The 18,069-nt window shown below is 42.6% G+C and overlaps 1 protein-coding gene across 5 annotated transcripts in view; it reads right to left on the bottom strand.

Annotated features, from left to right (window-relative positions):
* The window catches only part of Bbs9 (Bardet-Biedl syndrome 9), a 453,439-nt gene that overhangs the window by 81,870 nt on the left and 353,500 nt on the right, over positions 1-18,069 (bottom strand). For all 5 annotated transcript variants that reach the window (XM_052754897.1, XM_052754886.1, XM_052754921.1 and 2 more), the window contains one exon: positions 4,480-4,702. In XM_052754897.1, coding sequence (XP_052610857.1) covers positions 4,480-4,702 — 223 coding nt within the window. The remainder of the gene's footprint in view (positions 1-4,479; positions 4,703-18,069) is intronic.

The following is an 18,069-nucleotide window of genomic DNA, read 5'->3' as shown; positions in this document are numbered from 1 at the left end:
AGGAATATATGGATATGGATATACGTATATGTGCAGAACAACAATGAAAAAAGAGGCAATGAATTTGAAAGAGAGCAAGGAGGGGCAGATGGAAGGGTTTGGAGGGGGAAAGGGGAAGGGATAAATAATATAATTATAATTCAAAAATAAAAGAAATAATAATAAAAGAACCACAGGCAGCTAAAAGAATGCTGAGGTAGGAGAAATAATCTTCCCTAGGAAAGAGCTCGCCATTTGGTTCTCTAACACCAAACGGTCAGCCCTGACAACACAGAGCAACACTATACTAAGTAGGTTGTATTTATGTGTTTAGGAACACACACACACACACACACACACACACACACACACACACACACACACACCAATTAATTTAAAAGGTCATGAATTTGTAAGAGAACAAAGAAAGGTATAGGAGGGTTTAGAGGGAGGAAAAAAAGGGGGACATAATATAATTACATCATAATCTCAAAAATAAAAGAAGTTTTTAAAAAGAAGGCCATAAGGTCATTCCGAGTGAGAGAAGATTGTCAAACTCTGGCCCCCTGGGAGGATGTTCTCATCATGGCCTTCACTGGAACCATTGAAAGGGCACATCCAGAGCGCCGGGCTCATAAAGTCGTGAGGCTAGAAGAGACCATAGGGTTTTTATTCGGAGATGTTTATCCATCTGCACTTTAATAGGGAGCATGGTAAAATTACACACACTCCTGACTTTTAATACTTAAAATACTTAGTCACTGACTTCTCAGGCCCTGGTTACCTCAGCTGTTAAGTGAGGGAGGTGAACCAAACGATTGCTAAGTTCCAGTCTAAGTCTTAAAATAAGATTGTGTCTGTGAAAAAGGCTGCCTGTCTGCCTATGTGTTCATTAATCCACTCCATTCCAACCCACCGCAGCCTTGCAGAATCTAACAACACTCCCTCCAACCGTGTAGGTTCTAACACTCCCCCATACCCTTGTTTATGCTAACACACCAGTGCACCCTTGTATACTGAGTCAACTATTACAGCTATACTGCCATTGTGAGTTGCACAGTTCTAGATTGGAAGCAGAAAACTCACGGTCTTTCCTACTATTTCTGTGATATTAGTATCATGCCACCTAGGGAGAGAAGAAAAGTTAAGCACAAACAAATACATGCTCATCTTTACTGGGGAGCTCTGTCCTCATAGAGAAGGAAGGAGACTGGGAGACGCTATGTCGTGGCCTCTTCCACCCACGCTACTGGAGCAGCTGAAGAGATCGGCCACATGGAGAGCAGCTCACACCAGAGCGGGCTCTGGAGAAAGTGCATTTGTACTGCTGTGGTCTGTGTGCTCTAGAGCAAGGCACAGCTGGCCTGGAGGTCTGGATTCTACACTTAACACTTCCAGGAACTGGGTTACCTCTGGGCAAGATTATTTCTCCTGCTTCTGCTTTCTGTTTGAAACAGAGGAACAATGGACAAGTCTCATCTCCCTCAAGAAGGAGCTAAGTACCAGAACAAAGTGTGCGAAAATTCAGAGTTGTGGGCGGAAACTATCCCAGGTGCTAGTGAGCACCACGATGAGAAAGGACAGGGCACAGCTGTTCACAATTACTCACAATTAGATCCACAGTGCAGGAGGGAGGGTCACCAGCAGGTAAGAGCTAATGGGAGGACGGAGAGCAAGACTCTAGCACACTCAGCTACCATGTTTCCAGGGAAAGTGCCCAGCTAGACACACATGAGGGGCACAGCCTGGCTCATGCTCCGAGGCTGTGAACAAACGTGATTCTTGTCTTCCTCCCTCTTTTTCTTTATTTCTTCCACCCCCTTCTCCCTTCTTCTGTCTCTGCCGTCCACATATATGAAGTTTTTACACTGACAGCTTGGATATTCCAAATCCTAGATATACAAACAAACTTCCGGTTGCTCAGTTACTTGAAGAAAAATGGCCCAAGTTCCATGACCACTAAGTGTGATTAAAGGAGACTCTGGGCTTCTGTTCCCAATCAGGCTTAGATTGGGGTCCATAGAAAGGCCTGGGCAACCACCTCAACTGACTGGAGACCACTTTCTTAGTTTCTTTCTTTTCCTGTCGATGTGATAAAAATGTCCTGTCCCCCCCCAAAAAAAAAACATGGGAAAGAAAGGGCTTCTTCTGGCTTAGTGTTCAAGGGTATAGTCAATCATAGCGGGGAAGGAAGAGCGACAGGAGCTTAATACATCTGGTCACATGGAGTCTGGAGCCGGGAACAAAGGAATGAGTACTAATACTTGGCTTGCTTTCCCATTCTGCATAGTCCATGCAGAGGGAATGGCCCAGCCCAGGGTTATGATGAGACTTCCTACATCAAGGTACTTGGCACAGACATGCCCAGAAGCTGGTCTCTGAGGTGAGTCTAGATCCTGTCAAGTTGACAATTAACATGGATCATTATGCCCAGGATCAAGTGTGCTAAGCCCATTCCACCCCCTCCCTCCAGAAACCCCACTTCTTTTCCTGTAGGTAGGCATGTGTACTAGGACAGGCCCATAAGGTCAAGGAAATGGGCTCAAACCAGCTGCCAAGGCATGCGCATAACGTACTCCTTATGAGCCAACCTGGAGTCTGCCCAAGGGCCTAGCAACAGGCACCGTCAGAGTTCCTGATCATGCCCAGCCAATGAGGGACAACCATACAATGTCACCAGATCAGGACACAGCCTGGGTGCTGGGAGGAGGGTATATAAGGCCTTCCCCATTACTGAATAAACACGTCTGCTGTCTGCTTTTTACCAAACTCCTGGTGTCTGTATTGTTGACACCATGTCTTCTCATCCCCTCCCCTGAGGGAGCCGTTAGGACCCAGCAACAGGCATGAAGAGATGGCTACACACTGTGAGCCAATCAGAAGAAAGAGCTTTCAGGTCCTACATCATGGAGCCTTTCTTAGGAAGACACTCCTTGAAGGCAGACAGGACAGAGAGAAGGTCAAGAGGAAGTCGAGAGTGAGACAAGAGGATGAGGAGGCCCATGGGAATCAAATCACATGAGAACTGCCTAACAGGCAGCTGAGAAATATTCCTTAGAAGTAAGAGTTGGGTTCTATATGTAGTTGTAGTAAAAAAAATTTCAAATAATCAAACAGCATCCTGGAACACAAGCCAGATGTTTTCTCATTGCTGGATTTAGGGGATGGGTCATACATACCTACAACAACAGTACTAACTATAGCTTCTATTTCAAGCATGGTGCTAAGTGCTTTACAAACACAGAAAGCCCTGGCAGCAAGGCAAGGATCATTAGTCTTACCATCTAGGCCAGTGGTTCTCAACCTTCCTAATGCTGCAACCCTTTTAACACAGATCCTCATGTCGTGATGACCCCCAACCATAAAATTATTTCATTGCTACTTCACAACTGTAATTTTGCTACTGCTGTGAATTGTAATATAAATATCTGCTATGTGGCCCCAAAGGGGTTGCGACCCACGGGTTGAGAACCACTGATCTAGAGACAGCAGGATTGGAAAGCAACACACAAGGACAGTGGAGCCGAAAGGGGTAGAGGCAAGATCCAAACACTGGTGTGTCTGCCCCTGGAGCCTGGGCTTATTAGATTGTGTGTGCAGCCTCCATGCTTATCCTGTGAAGAGTTCACCTGAATCCCTCTTACTTCTAGGCATTCTATTTAAGGGAGAAGGAAGGCAACAGCAAAGAAATCAGCCCAGAGCAGGGGACAAAAGCCATACATGAAAGAAGAGAATCACGGCACTTCCCAAACTGTGGTGTCTGCTTTAGTAAAAGCATGCCGCAGCTACAGTGTCTCACAACCTCACTGCTGGCCTGCTCTGTGAGCTGCCATAGAAGGGCTAGGATGGGACATAGGGCTGGGAGCTTCTGAGGGACCTGAGTGCAGCGTGACTGGCCACTCAGACCCAGACTGTGGGAAGCCAAGTCTAGATGTCTGGACCCTCCATGAAGGACCACACGGGGCCAACCTGGGTCACTTTCCCCACCTTGACCCACAGATGCCTTGATCCTGACGCCTGCCCGTTCACCTCTCTGATCCTGGGTCTCTCCCCTGGACTCTTGCCCCTTACTCCAACGAACACAGTCCAGGGAAACAGCAGAAGGGATCTAGCTCATCTGGATCACATTAGTTTCTTGTATCATGTTATTTACATTCATGAAATGCAGTATCTTGAGATCACATTTGGTAAAACTTTTCCTTAAAAACACTTTTATTCTCTAATCCTCTTTTTATTGGTTAGAAGCAAAACAAAATGGATCATATATTTAAAGGCAGAGACAAGGGGGAAAAAGACATACCGTTCTAGAAATGTTTAGCAAGCAAATACCCGGAGAATATTTATCCACGTGGTTACCCTAGGATATGTGAGGGGAAACGTGAAAGCAATTTTCTTGGCTATCATCACTTTAATATGAAATTTAAACCCAAACACAGCTGCAGGCACATTCCTGTAATTGGGGAGAGCACTGTCCTTCGGGAGGGTACACAGGATTCTTACCTGGCATGACCATGGCCTGCGGGGCTGCAGCATCGGTACTCAGGCAGAGGCGCCCACCTTTAGCTAATCTGTCACACAGCAAGGTGATGTGCTTCTTCAGCCGGCTGGTGTCTTTGGGTATGTTCAGCTGGCTGCTGAGGTTCAAAGCCTGCTCCTTGGAACTCTTCGACAGGCAGGTTTTCAATAGGTGGGCAATGGCGGCATCCACTGTTTCTTCCCAGCCCTGCATGCAAAAGCCATGGAATTGGTACACAAATGACAGTGAGCCGAGTGGCCTTTTGACTGTTAACAGGGTTTTCAGGTGATGGGCTGCTAATTCTTGACAACCTCCTCCAAGGACTCAGTGACTGAACGAGGTGGTAGTGAGAAGTGCTTTGCCCTATGCCAGGAACGGAATAACCAATAGTTTCTATATGCACTGCATTCCTGTTTAATGATCGGTGCCTCAGACCACCAGGAATGTCATGCCGTTTGCCTTACACTCTGCTGAAGGGGATCTGGCACGGACAGAATGCCTAGATACCAGGGGGGCAGCTGGGATGGAGAGAAGATCCTGGCATTTCAGCTGCTTGGGCTGTAACAAAAGCTAACAAAAGTTTCAAGAGTGATTTGGGGGCTATAAGGGCCCATCTAGTCCCATTTCAGTGTCATGTGACAAAAATGACACAAAGAAATGCCATCAGCCCTACTTTTCTTAGGAAGAACAGGTCTTTACTGTTCTGGGCTACAGAAAAGACCTGAGGAAGTGTGACATCACCATAAAATGTGGAGGCTGTGATTCTCGGAACATCAGTGCTGCAGGGGGACCTCAGCATCACCACATAGGACAGTAGCACACTGCACTAGCACCCTAGGGACCATCCAAGGCAGCTTCAAGAAGTGAAGTGTACAAGGCAGGAAGTGCCAGGAAAAGGCTCCCATGAGGCATCTCAAGGATAACTGGGTAAGATCCTTATGGCAGAGGGCCTAGAGGCATGAAAATTAGGACACTTGCCCCTCCTCTCTTTCCTAGGAATCCTACCCAAAAGCCTGGCCTCTAGTCATCTCTGTTCTATTGGTAGCTGAACCACGCTCTTGATGCACAATGAGTATACAGCTCAGGCTCCTTCCACATTGGCAAGTTCTTCCTTCTAGGTACATAGAGTAGGTTCTTAAACCAAAGCTGAAACTCTGTATATAACTACCAGAGAGCTTCCCACTGATTGTCATGAGCAATAAACCAAGACTTCTGATTCCACTGACCCATTTCTATCTACCTGTAATAGACGCCACCAGGCTAATCAGGAAAGAAACAACCCTGAGAATCCTTTCAAGGGAAACTTAAAGACTTAAAACTGCTCCCTACTCCAAATCACTGTAACATAATAAACCAACAGTTGCTACAAAAGCATCTTCCTACTACCAGCAAAACTTCACTGAACTAACGTCTAAAATTGACTTTAGTAACCCTCTCAGTGAGGACATTTCTAAGTGGCTTTTGGAGCCTTTGACAAAGTCCTCCGGAGTGTAAGAGTGAGTCCTGGAATACCATTTAGTATCTATATACTCTGTGGTCATTTCAGCATTAAAACAGCTTCTGTGTCATTTAGACTGATCACCTAAACAAGCCACTATATTTATAAACAAACTACCGTAGCTTATTAGAAAAAAAAAGTAGACAGTATTTGGTCAGCACAGAAGCACTACTACAAAATTTCTTTTCCTGATGCCAACTTGCAGAGCGAGTAAAAAGCCATGTCACGTGTTTTCTGAACACAGCCCAAGAATGGAGTCTTTGGAGGGGAATTCTGAGTGCTTGTAAGAAAACTTCAAGAAAATAAGACAAGAGTCTTGTGAGCTCAGTATCTTCAAAAACATGAAATTGTTCTTGGAACTTTCTTTTGTGTCCCTCCTGGGTGTAGCCCATAGGAGTGAGCTTGCTTTACATTATTCATTACAACTGGCTATTGATGTTTCATAGCCGTGTACAGCCTGACTTGTGATTGTACACTTTACTCATGTGACACTTCTTAACCCTCAGAGCAGTTCTCAACATGTGGGTCATGACCCCTTTGGGGGTCGCATATCAGATATCCTGCATATCAGATGTTCACATTACGATTCAGAACAGTAGCAAAATTACAGTTATGAAATAACTTTATGGTTAGAGGTCACTACAACATAAGGAACTGTATTAAAGGGTTGCAGCATTAGGAAGGTTGAGAACCACTGCCTTAGAGTATAAACTGTATGGTGCTCTGGATGACGTTGGCTACTGCGTGAGACTTTTAGTCTGCCTTATTTTTAGGCTCTATTCTCCCAGGTTCCACGGTCAACCAGAGCAGAAAACGATGCATAGGTATTTAGCATAGATATTGCTTTAATATGATGAGACATAGTGACAATACTTAGAAAGATCACTAATAAAACATTATTTAGAGGGCCTAAGCTGCTGTGTAAATCAAATACAAAAACAAAAGAGAATGCTTATGAGACAAGAGCTGGTGACAAAGAGTTGTTATATAAAACTGGATGTGATAATACATGATTAAACCAATAGCATAATTGCCTACTAAATTATGAAACAAAACTTTTCAGAAAGTAGAAACTCAAATGTGAGGAGCTGGAAATAAACCATTCTAACTACCATTTTGGTGTTGAGCCCACCGACCTCATGAGCACTCCAAGCACACATGTACCCACCTGCATACACCAGGCTTTTATTCTTTATTCGTACTAATAATTTGCCTTATATTTCAAGAGTGAAACGCAACATTAACATGGGGAATTCTCACTAAAGACTTGTAGAGGAGAAGTAAGCATGTGTCCTTTGGCTCTAGTTCTCAAGTCATTGTCCATACTCTCATACCACAGCCGCCCAGGGCAAAGGAAAGCACATGTGGAGTGGGAGGGCGGGAAGCAGGGACGGGTGTAAATGCACCTTTTCTTTACTCTGCCTTCTCTACAGTCCCTTTCAGTCCTTGGAGATCACCTGCGCAGGGCCAGGGGCCGGGGCTTTGTCTCCTCTACTCTAGATAATTGGACTTTTCCTTTTTCTCAAGGTCTTGGCCCTTCCCCACTGTGTGAACCTCAAACCTCAGTCCTCTCCCTGAGCCCCTGCCTTAGCCCCTCTTGGAATGTTACTCTGACAAATTGGACTGCCTTGCTTCTACGACAACGAGGTGCCCTGCGAGGAACTGGACCACGGCCTTGCTGCATGACCAAACTCAAGAAAAAACATGTCCCAGAATAGGCAAACCACCAATTTCAGTGTAAAGCAATCCACGGTCCCTTTGCTTCTGCTTCCCTCTCCCCTCTAGTTTGCCATTTGGGGGACCACACAGAAGCTCCAGTGTTTTAGGCTGTGGCTGTATGCTGCTTTCTTTGTCAAGGTCACCAGTGGGTAAGAGCCAGCTGCAGGAAGAGCCCCCACTGGACTCCTATTTTGATAATCCTCAAATAAATGTAAACCCAGAGAAGTATCAAGAATAGTACCTCCAAGTAACCCTTTTATGGTATAATTTAACATGCCATTTCTCCATAGCAATCAAATGAGAATAAGGCTAGTTACCATATGAAGTGGTATAGCTTTAAATGGTTTTGTACACTAAATAAAACTTCAGGGGAAGTCCTTTAGACACTTACTTTATTTTATCTTTTTCTCTATGTATGTGTGCATGTATATCTGTGTGTATGTGTTCAAGCGTGGGTACTCAATTGCCACAGTGTGTGTGGCAAGGTCAGAGGGCAACTTTGGGTATCAGTCTTGATCTTCCATTTTGTATAAGGCAAGGTCTCCTGTCACTGAGTACACTCAGTGACTGGTCCTGAGAATTTCCAGGAATTCTCTAGTCTCTACGTCCCATCTCCCACTGCAGTACTTGGATTACAGAGGCACACTACCCGGTTGGTTCTTTTTACATGAGTCCCAGGATTCAAATGCTGGGCCTCACACTTGTACTATAGCCATATCCCAAACTAAATTTGTATTTATTTTTTAAAATAATATTTATGCCTAAATGATACATGGCATTAAATATTGTAAAATTAAAAAATGAAAGAGGCTCAGACATGGCTCCTGCATCACTAATAATAGAAAAAAATCTTAAAACTATAGTCATGTAGAAAATGAAATATATTTAGAGAGTGGTACATTTAAAGTGCTTTAAGATGATTTCTTTTATCCTTTAGCCCTCATCCTAGAACCAAAATTTCTCCTAGTTATATGAAAGGTACTTCTGGTCAAGGATGCTTGTTTTGTGATGGAAAAATCAAGACCTTGTCTTTTCTGTGATTTCTCCCTCAAATGCAAACCATTCATTGGCTCCTTTTTAGTAACACTTTAAATGTTATTCTTAGCTCTGCATTCATCTGGTGATTCTGTGACAGCCTCTTCCCCAACATTTCCACATTTTAACATCTGTGAAGCAGGGAGTTAGCCTATTCTCAGTGGGCTCCAACAACTGCTGGCTTTCTGTCCTGGGAGACACTGCATGTGACTTTATCTTAGCTTGCCTTAATGTGTCCCTTCTGCCCAGTTACCTGTGGCGTTGATGCTGCCTCAGCTAATTAACTGATATTTAAGATATCTTCTCTAAGCAGCAAGCTGATTCAGTCGGTAAGGGTACTTACTGCCACGCCTGACTGTATGCGCTCAGTCCCTGGAGCCCACACGGTAGAGAGAACTGACTCCTGCACACCCACAACATGGCACATGCATGCACGTACACACGCATGCACACACAAACAGAAATACCTTTTTAATAAAAACTTTTTAAGACTTATGGTGTCTTGTTATTTACCAAAAACATTCCCATATGTACAGAAAAGCAAGATAGTATGAACCTAAATTTAGTGAGGTATTCATGAGTAACTAAAGAAAGCATTTTTTTAAGCATAGCTAAATGTTTCCTAAGATATAAGGCAAAAAGATGCCCAAAAAGAAAGCCTGTCACTATGATACAGTGCGTGCATTCCTATCTTATTCAAGAAAAACAAATGAAGTCAGCAAAGCCAGCCATCTCCAGAACCAATGCGGTCAGAACAGTGAGCATCAATCTGTCTAACAAATTTCACTGAGTGTGACAGAGGCTTCCTCACCTTCAGAAACACATGATTCAACTGTGTGAAGCTCAAAAGCAACCCCGTAAGAAAGAATTTCTGAGGCTCAGAACCCAGTCACAGAGGTGGCACAGCGCAGTTTGTTTGTTTTTCGAGACAGGGTTTCTCTGTGTAGTTTTTGGTGCCTGTCCTGATCTCGCTCTGTAGACCAGGCTGGCCTTGAACTCACAGAGATCCGCCTGACCCTGCCTCCCGAGTGCTGGGATTAAAGGTGTGCGCCACCACCGCCCGGCAAGCACAGTGCAATCTTAAGCAATGCTTGACCTCCTCCATGACTGCTACTGTTCCTGCTGCTACTCAAGGAAGTTCAGAGTAGAGGCCTATTGGTACACAGGAGACTTAGGAGAGATACATGGGCCAGTGAAGGTTGCTTACATATTTCTTCTTACTCAGGAGCAAAATATGCTTTTAAAAAAGTATAAAGGAGACTCACAGAGCTCTTAAAATTTTAAGTGCTAAAAGAATACACCATCAGAGTTTAACTGGGGTGCTTTTGTTTTTGTTTTCCTTAACAATGCATGGAGGAATGTGAGAACATCAGCATCTGGCATCTTATTGTTGAAATACAGTAGTAATAACCACCCATTTTTGGATGCCTGTCACATGCCTGATCCCACATTTGGCATTCAATTAGTCCTCACAAAATTTTAAGGGGTGTATAGAGTGCCCTCATGAAAACCACACACCCTTGTAAAGTTTCCAAATGTGTCACAAATGTCTTTGGGTTTTGTTTTCTGAGGACTTCCCAGTGATGTTAAAGATTGAACCAGGGTGTTGTACATGCTCAGCACATGACCTACTGTTCAGTTACACACACTCCGCCTGGATCACAGTTTTAGAAATATGCTTTAACACATTGGGTTTCTTAAGGGGATGTTATTTTGTTTTTCTTCAGAACATTTGTTTTTTATTATTGATTTATTGTTGTTGTTGCCTTACAAATGACAAATAATTAAACATCAAAATCCTGAAATTACAATGAGAACAGTCAAAGGAGGCTGTGTGTGGTCTGGTTGATTGAAACTAAACAAACAATATAATTTTTGGTTATTTTCTGCTAAAAATATAATTTGTGTGTGTATATATATATATACATATGTAGATATCTTACTGAGAAAGAAAAACCTTAGCATATGTATTTTTTATTTGTTTATTGTGCTTAAGTGGATCATTTATAGTAAGGTCTTAGCTAAACATAATGAAGTCCAAATTATGTGGTTTAAAAAAAATCACAAGAAAGGATATACCTGAAACAGAAAAATTCCTTTCATAATAGCTTCCACCTAATATGTAAGTCATGACTCTAAATGCCTCTAACGTGGCCAGAGTCTCACTGAAAGTCCTCACAGATGCACACTGAAAGTCCATCACATCCCAGGTATGCCTCTAAAAGGAACTACAAGTTCACTCACACTCCTAAGATCCTACTAGTTCAGACCAAATCTGAGTGGTCACATTTCCCTCCCTTCAAAGCCAAACTGGCCCTAAACTATGAGATGGTTTACCAGTGCCCAGAGGAAGAAGCCAGTGCTTAGAGTCTGATAACTTGCCTAAGGACTCAGAACTTATTAAGCATTTTTTTCTGGAAGACACTTGCACCCTGATATAGCATCATATTCTACTCAACACAATTTATATTTCCCAACTATTAGTATTTAGCTTGCTTTCAGTATTTCATAGTTATAGACATTACAATACCGAATGGACTCTACCATTTTCTCAGTTCATTAACTTAGATTTCTGATGTAGGATTAGCTTTATGATCTACATTTTCCTAGAGTAATCTCTGGAAAGACAATGTCAGAAATAGGTAGATATGTCCATTTTATTACATGATCATTGTACCACTTATTGTCAAATTTGGATAAGGCAAGGCAAGTAAAGTGTACCTAACAATGGCTTTTATTTGTGCATATTTATCATTGGAAAGATTAAAAATTCTTGTATTTATCTCAGGTATGAGGTTACGTGGATGAGTGTATTATATAGTCATACACAGTTTAACAACTGGGATATACTCTGAGAAATGTGAATTGTATCACAAGATATGTCACTGCATGAAGATCCTAGACTGTATGTCCACACAGACAGCTGTCATGTGAGTAGTGTGGATTTTAAACAAATTTGAATGATATTTATTTTTTAAATGTCATTGTTTAAAAAATCCTTGAAATCAAATAAAAACATCACACACCAAAATTAATCAGACTCAAATTCCATACAATTCAATGAACTTTTGTCTGTAATTTTAGGGAGTCATTGTCATATATACAGCACCATCATGGACTATGACATCATCATAATACTATGTCTGACATGACTGTATACACGTGGTGGTCTAGCTTAATAGATGTATCTGGGTGTACCTTAATATCTGTATATCAGAAAACAGGGTTTGCTCTTATACAGCACAGAAATATTTGGTGAAGCTTATGAAACAGAGAACATAGAAAAGGAGGTAGAATGTTTCCTTTGTAAAAGCCATCTTTAAAAAGCTGTATAATTGTGGAAGAGCATCTGAATTATTTGAAAGGTTATGAAAATGAGTGGTTTCGTCCCCAAACAATTAGATATAATTATAGGCTTAATTGCTTTAACTCTGTGAGGATGCAAAGGAATTTCTTCTGGAGTTTGTTGGACATATAGGACAGGCACACACATGGCAATGTTAGAGTATGATGAGAGGTAAACTGTCACGACAAGGGTGGCGTTCACAGGAGGACACAGGCCAGGAGGAAAGAGAGGGAACACAAACTGACCCGCCCAGAGGGAAGGTGGAGGGATGAACATCAAGCGCTATTCTATACGAAGAGCAAGGCACCACCAGCTCTGCTTTGATAACACTCAGCTTCTATAGATGGAAGAGAGATGCTGAGGTGGGACAGAGAAGGAGTTTATAAATGAGAAATGGTGGAACCACGTGACTGAGAGCCCTGGCCTCTTGGCACTGGCACTGGAACCTCACAGAGGTGCCAAGAGAGCCAAGGGCAGCATGCAAGCAGATGTGAAGTGGGGGATAGGAGAGGTGGGTCTCAGAGACGGGAAGGATCACCACCACAGGAACGGGCAGAAGGGCTGCTTCAAACGCCAGCACAGGCAGTCAGGTGGAGAAGCCATGGCCCAAGACAAGAGCTTTCCAGAAAGGAATTCAGAGGAAAAGCTGGGTTGTGTGTTATATTCAACTCTGGTGATACAGAATATTATATAATTAAACAATAGTGGTTACATCCAAGTAGCAACAACACAGAGTATCTGGCCACTATGAACACGAAACTAAAATTCCACATGTTTATCTTGCTGTCTAAGACCATGGGAAATACCAAAATATTTACTTTCTGGACTACATTCCCATAGACAGTTGTAACTTTGATGATACTTGAGCCGTCATAAAGGCAGACTTAATAGTGACACCAGACTTCCTCCTCTTGTTTGCCTTCTAAGAGGGTCATTAATAATGGTAATGATTAGCCATCTCAGTCATCACTCAATCCAGACAGCAGGCACAATGGTCCTGACATCAAATCTGACCTGTGACGTAGGTGCCTGTAAGCCTTGTAAGTGAGCCTTGATAAGTCCCTCCACACAATAGGACTTCCTATTATAAACATCTGTTTTCTCACATGAACCATGTTCAACATGTTAAAAATAAGTTTCCTTTCTATATCGGTTTGTAAAAGGAACAATTAATCAAAATGGAAGGCTGAAGGTTCAAGTCTCCCTCTTCCATTGATGTAAATTTCCATCCTAATCTTCTCAGGGAGTTGAAAGTCTAGTGCTAGGGAAGGTAACTATTAAGTCCTTAAGAATACAATAAAACTTGTCTTTTTCAAATGGTAGATAATACTGCCAAAGATATTGAATGCAATTTCAAAGGAAAGAAAAATATCAAGCCAAATGCTATGCCATGTGGAGTCTATGAAGCCAGGTCCCCAAATCCAGTCCACTCTTGCTTTTTTCATTAGAGGCTCCTCCAGAGCCAAGTGAGCACACATGAGCCCCAGAAGAGAAGTCTCAAAACAGTCTACTCAAAAATCTCAAGCCTGCTCCTCCTCGCTCTCTGGCCATCTGATGGATGAAAAATCCAGCCATCTGAGCTATTTACTAGAATAATGAGAAGCAGATCTGAACCACGATGAGGAAGGGCAAAGAGAATTCATCCACATCCAATCCAAAATGAAGCAATTCTCCGGAAGGCTGTAACAAAGGGATTCAAAGGCCATGTGCATGCTGCAGGGAAAAAATCATGACTACTACAGTAGTAGCCACGACCATATGGAGGACCCAATATTTTGTTTCCTGCTGCTGCGACGAAATGCCTGAGGTGACACCTAACTTAGAAGGAAGGAAAGTTTATTGGACTCATGGCTTCAGGGGTATCAGCCGCAGTCACTTGGCCCTTGCCTTTGGGCCTGTGACAAGACACAGACAGCATCACAGTGGTAGACCATTACAGAACTGTTTTCACCTAAGGATGGCAAGAAAGTGAAAGATGGAGGGAAGAGCTGGGGCCCAAGTATCTCTTTCAAGAGACTCCCTGCAATGACTTCCTTCCATTAGGTCCCACTCCCTCGGGGTACCACCATTTCTCAGTGTCACAGGCTAGCAAACAGAGACACTTCCAATCCATATCAAAAGTGGAGCGACAGAACCCATGCTGGCCTCCTGCCTCCTCCTTATGCAAATGCATAAAGATCTCTCAGAAAAAGCTTTTGTTCCTAGAAGTGCCTGGTGTTGATACATGACCAAGCAGATCCCAAGACACCAGGAATAAGGAGTGTTGAATCAAACATCAAGAAGGAATTTCATGTCAGTCTCCTGCTCTTCTTTCACTGGCTTACTAATATGTGCTGTGGTTAATCCAGCTGATACAGCCCTGATTTGTTTCTTGATACTCACCAGTGTATGTAAGAGGCTTTCTGGAATGCCAGAAATTTCTGTCTGCACTGCCTAACGTAGTAAGCACTCGTCACAAGTAGCTACTAGCAAGAGAAATACAGACAATGAAGTCAATGTATCTCACATCAGCTTATTTACATTTCAATTAGTAAACGGCTATTGTATGGGAGAACTCAGGATTAGAATGTTTGCTTATAAAGTTGAAATAAAACCACCAAAATGACACCTCAGTCTATTTTGTTTAAAAGGTATGTTGTTGGCCAAATAGTGCTTGAAAACTAGTAAGTCCTCAATAAAAATTCACAGGATGTTAAATGACTTGATAAAAGATTATCCCACTGAGCCAGTCCTAAACGTGTACACACACACACACACACACACCACATACACCTTTATGTCTTTTGGTTTTTGTGAAGCATCATGGGAAAGATGCACAACAAATACACACACAAAAGCCCTATCACACATACAGTGATAAAATACTATTTTGGAATACATGTCTGCCATCATTACAGGAATAGGACAGTGGCAATTTTAATAATCAAATCCACCAGTGGAACTATCCTGAAGAGCTCTTAGAAACTAAACAAAGTCTTTCATATTTTTCTCAGTAGGCAAAGCAGCTCCACAAAGCATCTCTGGTGCATATAAGTTTCAGCACCCCCAAAACAAACAAGCAAACAGCAGGGCAGTGGTGGTGCACGCCTTTAATCCCAGCACTCATGAGGCAGAGGCAGGTGGATCTCTGTGAGCTGGAGGCAGGAGTGTTATACAGATAAATCCTGTCTCAAAAAACAAAACAAAAAACAAACAAACAAAAAGAACATGCAGTAGTCTGAAATACCAGCATTTATTTGCTACTGGAAAGTGACAAAAAATGGAAAAGTGTCCCTGAAGAGCCGGGGTAAAGAAAACAGCCCTGAGTTCTGCTGCAAACGCAGTGCTGTTTCAGACAAAATACTGATGATTAGCACTCACTGCTAACGATAGCATGTGAAGGGCACTGCTTTCCTCTAACACTGACCGCTGATGCCACTGTGAAAAGGGCACTGCCTTCCATTAATACTGACTGCTGATGACATAATATGAAGGGCACTGCTTTCCACTAACACTGACCGCTGATGACGTCATACGAGGGACACTGCTTTCCACTAACACTGACTGCTGATGACGTCTACAAGGACACTGCTTTCCACTAACACTGACTGCTGATGATGTCATAGAAGGGACACTGCTTTCCACTAACACTGACTGCTGATGACGTCTACAAGGACACTGCTTTCCACTAACACTGACTGCTGATGATGTCATAGAAGGGACACTGCTTTCCACTACCAATGACAGTTGATGACACCATGTGAAGAGTGCTGTATTCCACTTGTGTAGGAAGGCTCTGAATGGTGTTTGCTTTGTGAAGCTGATATCATTAGGAAGAAACTATTCTAGAGTTTTCTACTGAATTTAGCTTGCCTGCTGACACATTCCATCTAAATAACAATACAACAAATCATTATACAGATTATCCAGAGCTATTTGAAACATAAACATCATCTGAGAATTTCTTTCTACCTCTCAATACTTGTGGGGACATCTGACCTTGAGCTGACAGTGTCTTCTGGAAATGTTGTCCATATGCCTGGGGTTCTCCCCCTCACACATGTACTCTGCCATCTACCCTCAACCAAACCATGTAAATTGCATTCAGATTTTTGTGGTATCATAATAACTTCAATATGGGGTATATTTTCAACATTGTGGTAAGAGACTCCTTTCTTTCCTGCCTTGCCCTCCTCTCAAATTATTTCAGGTTTGAATATTTCATTTTCATGTCTCAGTTGGATAGCACAGAGTCCTACCATATAACATTTATTTGTGAGGTCTATAGACACAGCATGGGGAATTGTGAACTAGCATGTCAAAACCACACACTGTATGTGTATATCTTAAAAATGAAAAAGTATTCCTTTTCTTTTAAGACACAAGCTGTCTCAACAATAACTCCAAAGTGAAAAAAAAAAGTCCAATTAAAGATGAAAAGTATAACAAGAAGTATTCAAATTACTATTTGAATTCATTCTTCAGGCTATTTTTTTTCAAATGTCTTATATCCAACAGACACAAGTACACACACCTCATCTCACCACATTAAGAAGAAAGTTGGAAGAAACTTTCTCTGCATTTTTTTAGAGAATAGAGGGTGTATGGAGAGGAAAGGTAGGAAGTCTCCAAGAAGGAGGAAGGGACTAAGTCTTTCAACTGCCTACATGGTGAATACACTCATGTATTTCTATAGGGCTCTGCTCTTTATGGCATACAAGGTGAATACACTCATGTTTTTCTAAAAGATGCTGTTCTCTAAGACCTACATGGTGAACACACTCAACCTAAGTTCAATTCCAAAATCCACATGGTGGTGGGAGAGAACCAACTCTCCTCAGTTGTCCTCTGACCTCCACACACACAGTGTAACACACACACACACACACACACACACACACACACACACACACACACACTTAAGAACGTAGAGTGGAACTGAATATTATAAAGATAAGTAGTAAGTTTCATTCTAATAAAAATCAGTTTTTAATTGTTCTTTACCTAGGACATGAAAGAGCAAATAAAAAAAATGACAAGTTGCGAGAAATTGAAGAAAGAAAAACAAAAACCACAAAACAAAAATCTCTTTCTTTTTTTTTTTTTTTGGTTTTTCGAGACAGGGTTTCTCTGTGTAGCTTTGCGCCTTTTCCTGGAACTCACTTGGTAGCCCAGGCTGGCCTCGAACTCACAGAGATCCGCCTGGCTCTGCCTCCCGAGTGCTGGGATTAAAGGCGTGAGCCACCTCCGCCCGGCCAAAAATCTCTTTCTTGATAGCACATTTCCTCACCCCTGCTATACCAAACCTGCAGTGGGTGCCTGAATCCAAACCTTACACAAACATATGTTTTATATACAATATACAACTAATATATAAGTAGGCACAGAAAAGAAGTTGACAATAACTAATCATAAAATCAAAGAATCATAACAACACACTACAATAAACACTATGCTAATGTAGTTTCTCTCTTGTCAAGACAATATTTACATAGTAACACTTTTGGTCTGTAGTTGAACACAGAACACAGAGATTCAGAACCTGCAGACAAGGAAATAGGATTCGGGGAGGAGGATGGATTCACTGTGACTTCTAGTTTTTAGTTTTGGGGGGGGGTACATGTGTGTGTGAATGTGTGTGAGCTGGGGAGATGGCGTGTCACAGTGCACATGAGGAGGTCCAACGGCAACTTTGTGGCATCGGTTCTCTCCTTGTGCCTTTCCCCGGTCTCCAGGCAGACAGCCTGGGTGGTCAAGCTTGCATGGCATTGCCTTTACCTGCGGAACCATCTCAGCAGCCCGACAGCACCACTGCTCCTACTCTTTGAACAAGGGGTGTAGGTTCCCCTTCGCACTGGGCTACACAGATTACATGGCTTGGCCGGTACTGCTTGCTTCTCGTCCGCCCTCACTATTCCCCACCTTCTTCCACTGGATAAGCACTGACGACGTACCAGTCCAGAAAGAAGTCCTAAGAATGTAAAAGGACCTAAGTAT

Source organism: Peromyscus californicus, unplaced genomic scaffold (assembly GCF_007827085.1).
Source record: "Peromyscus californicus insignis strain IS unplaced genomic scaffold, ASM782708v3 Scaffold_11__1_contigs__length_118956290, whole genome shotgun sequence".
In the NCBI taxonomy this organism is placed as follows: Eukaryota; Metazoa; Chordata; class Mammalia; order Rodentia; family Cricetidae; genus Peromyscus; species Peromyscus californicus.
The sequence above is the reverse complement of the archived record's forward strand: the minus strand, read 5'-3'. Positions and strand labels throughout refer to the sequence as shown.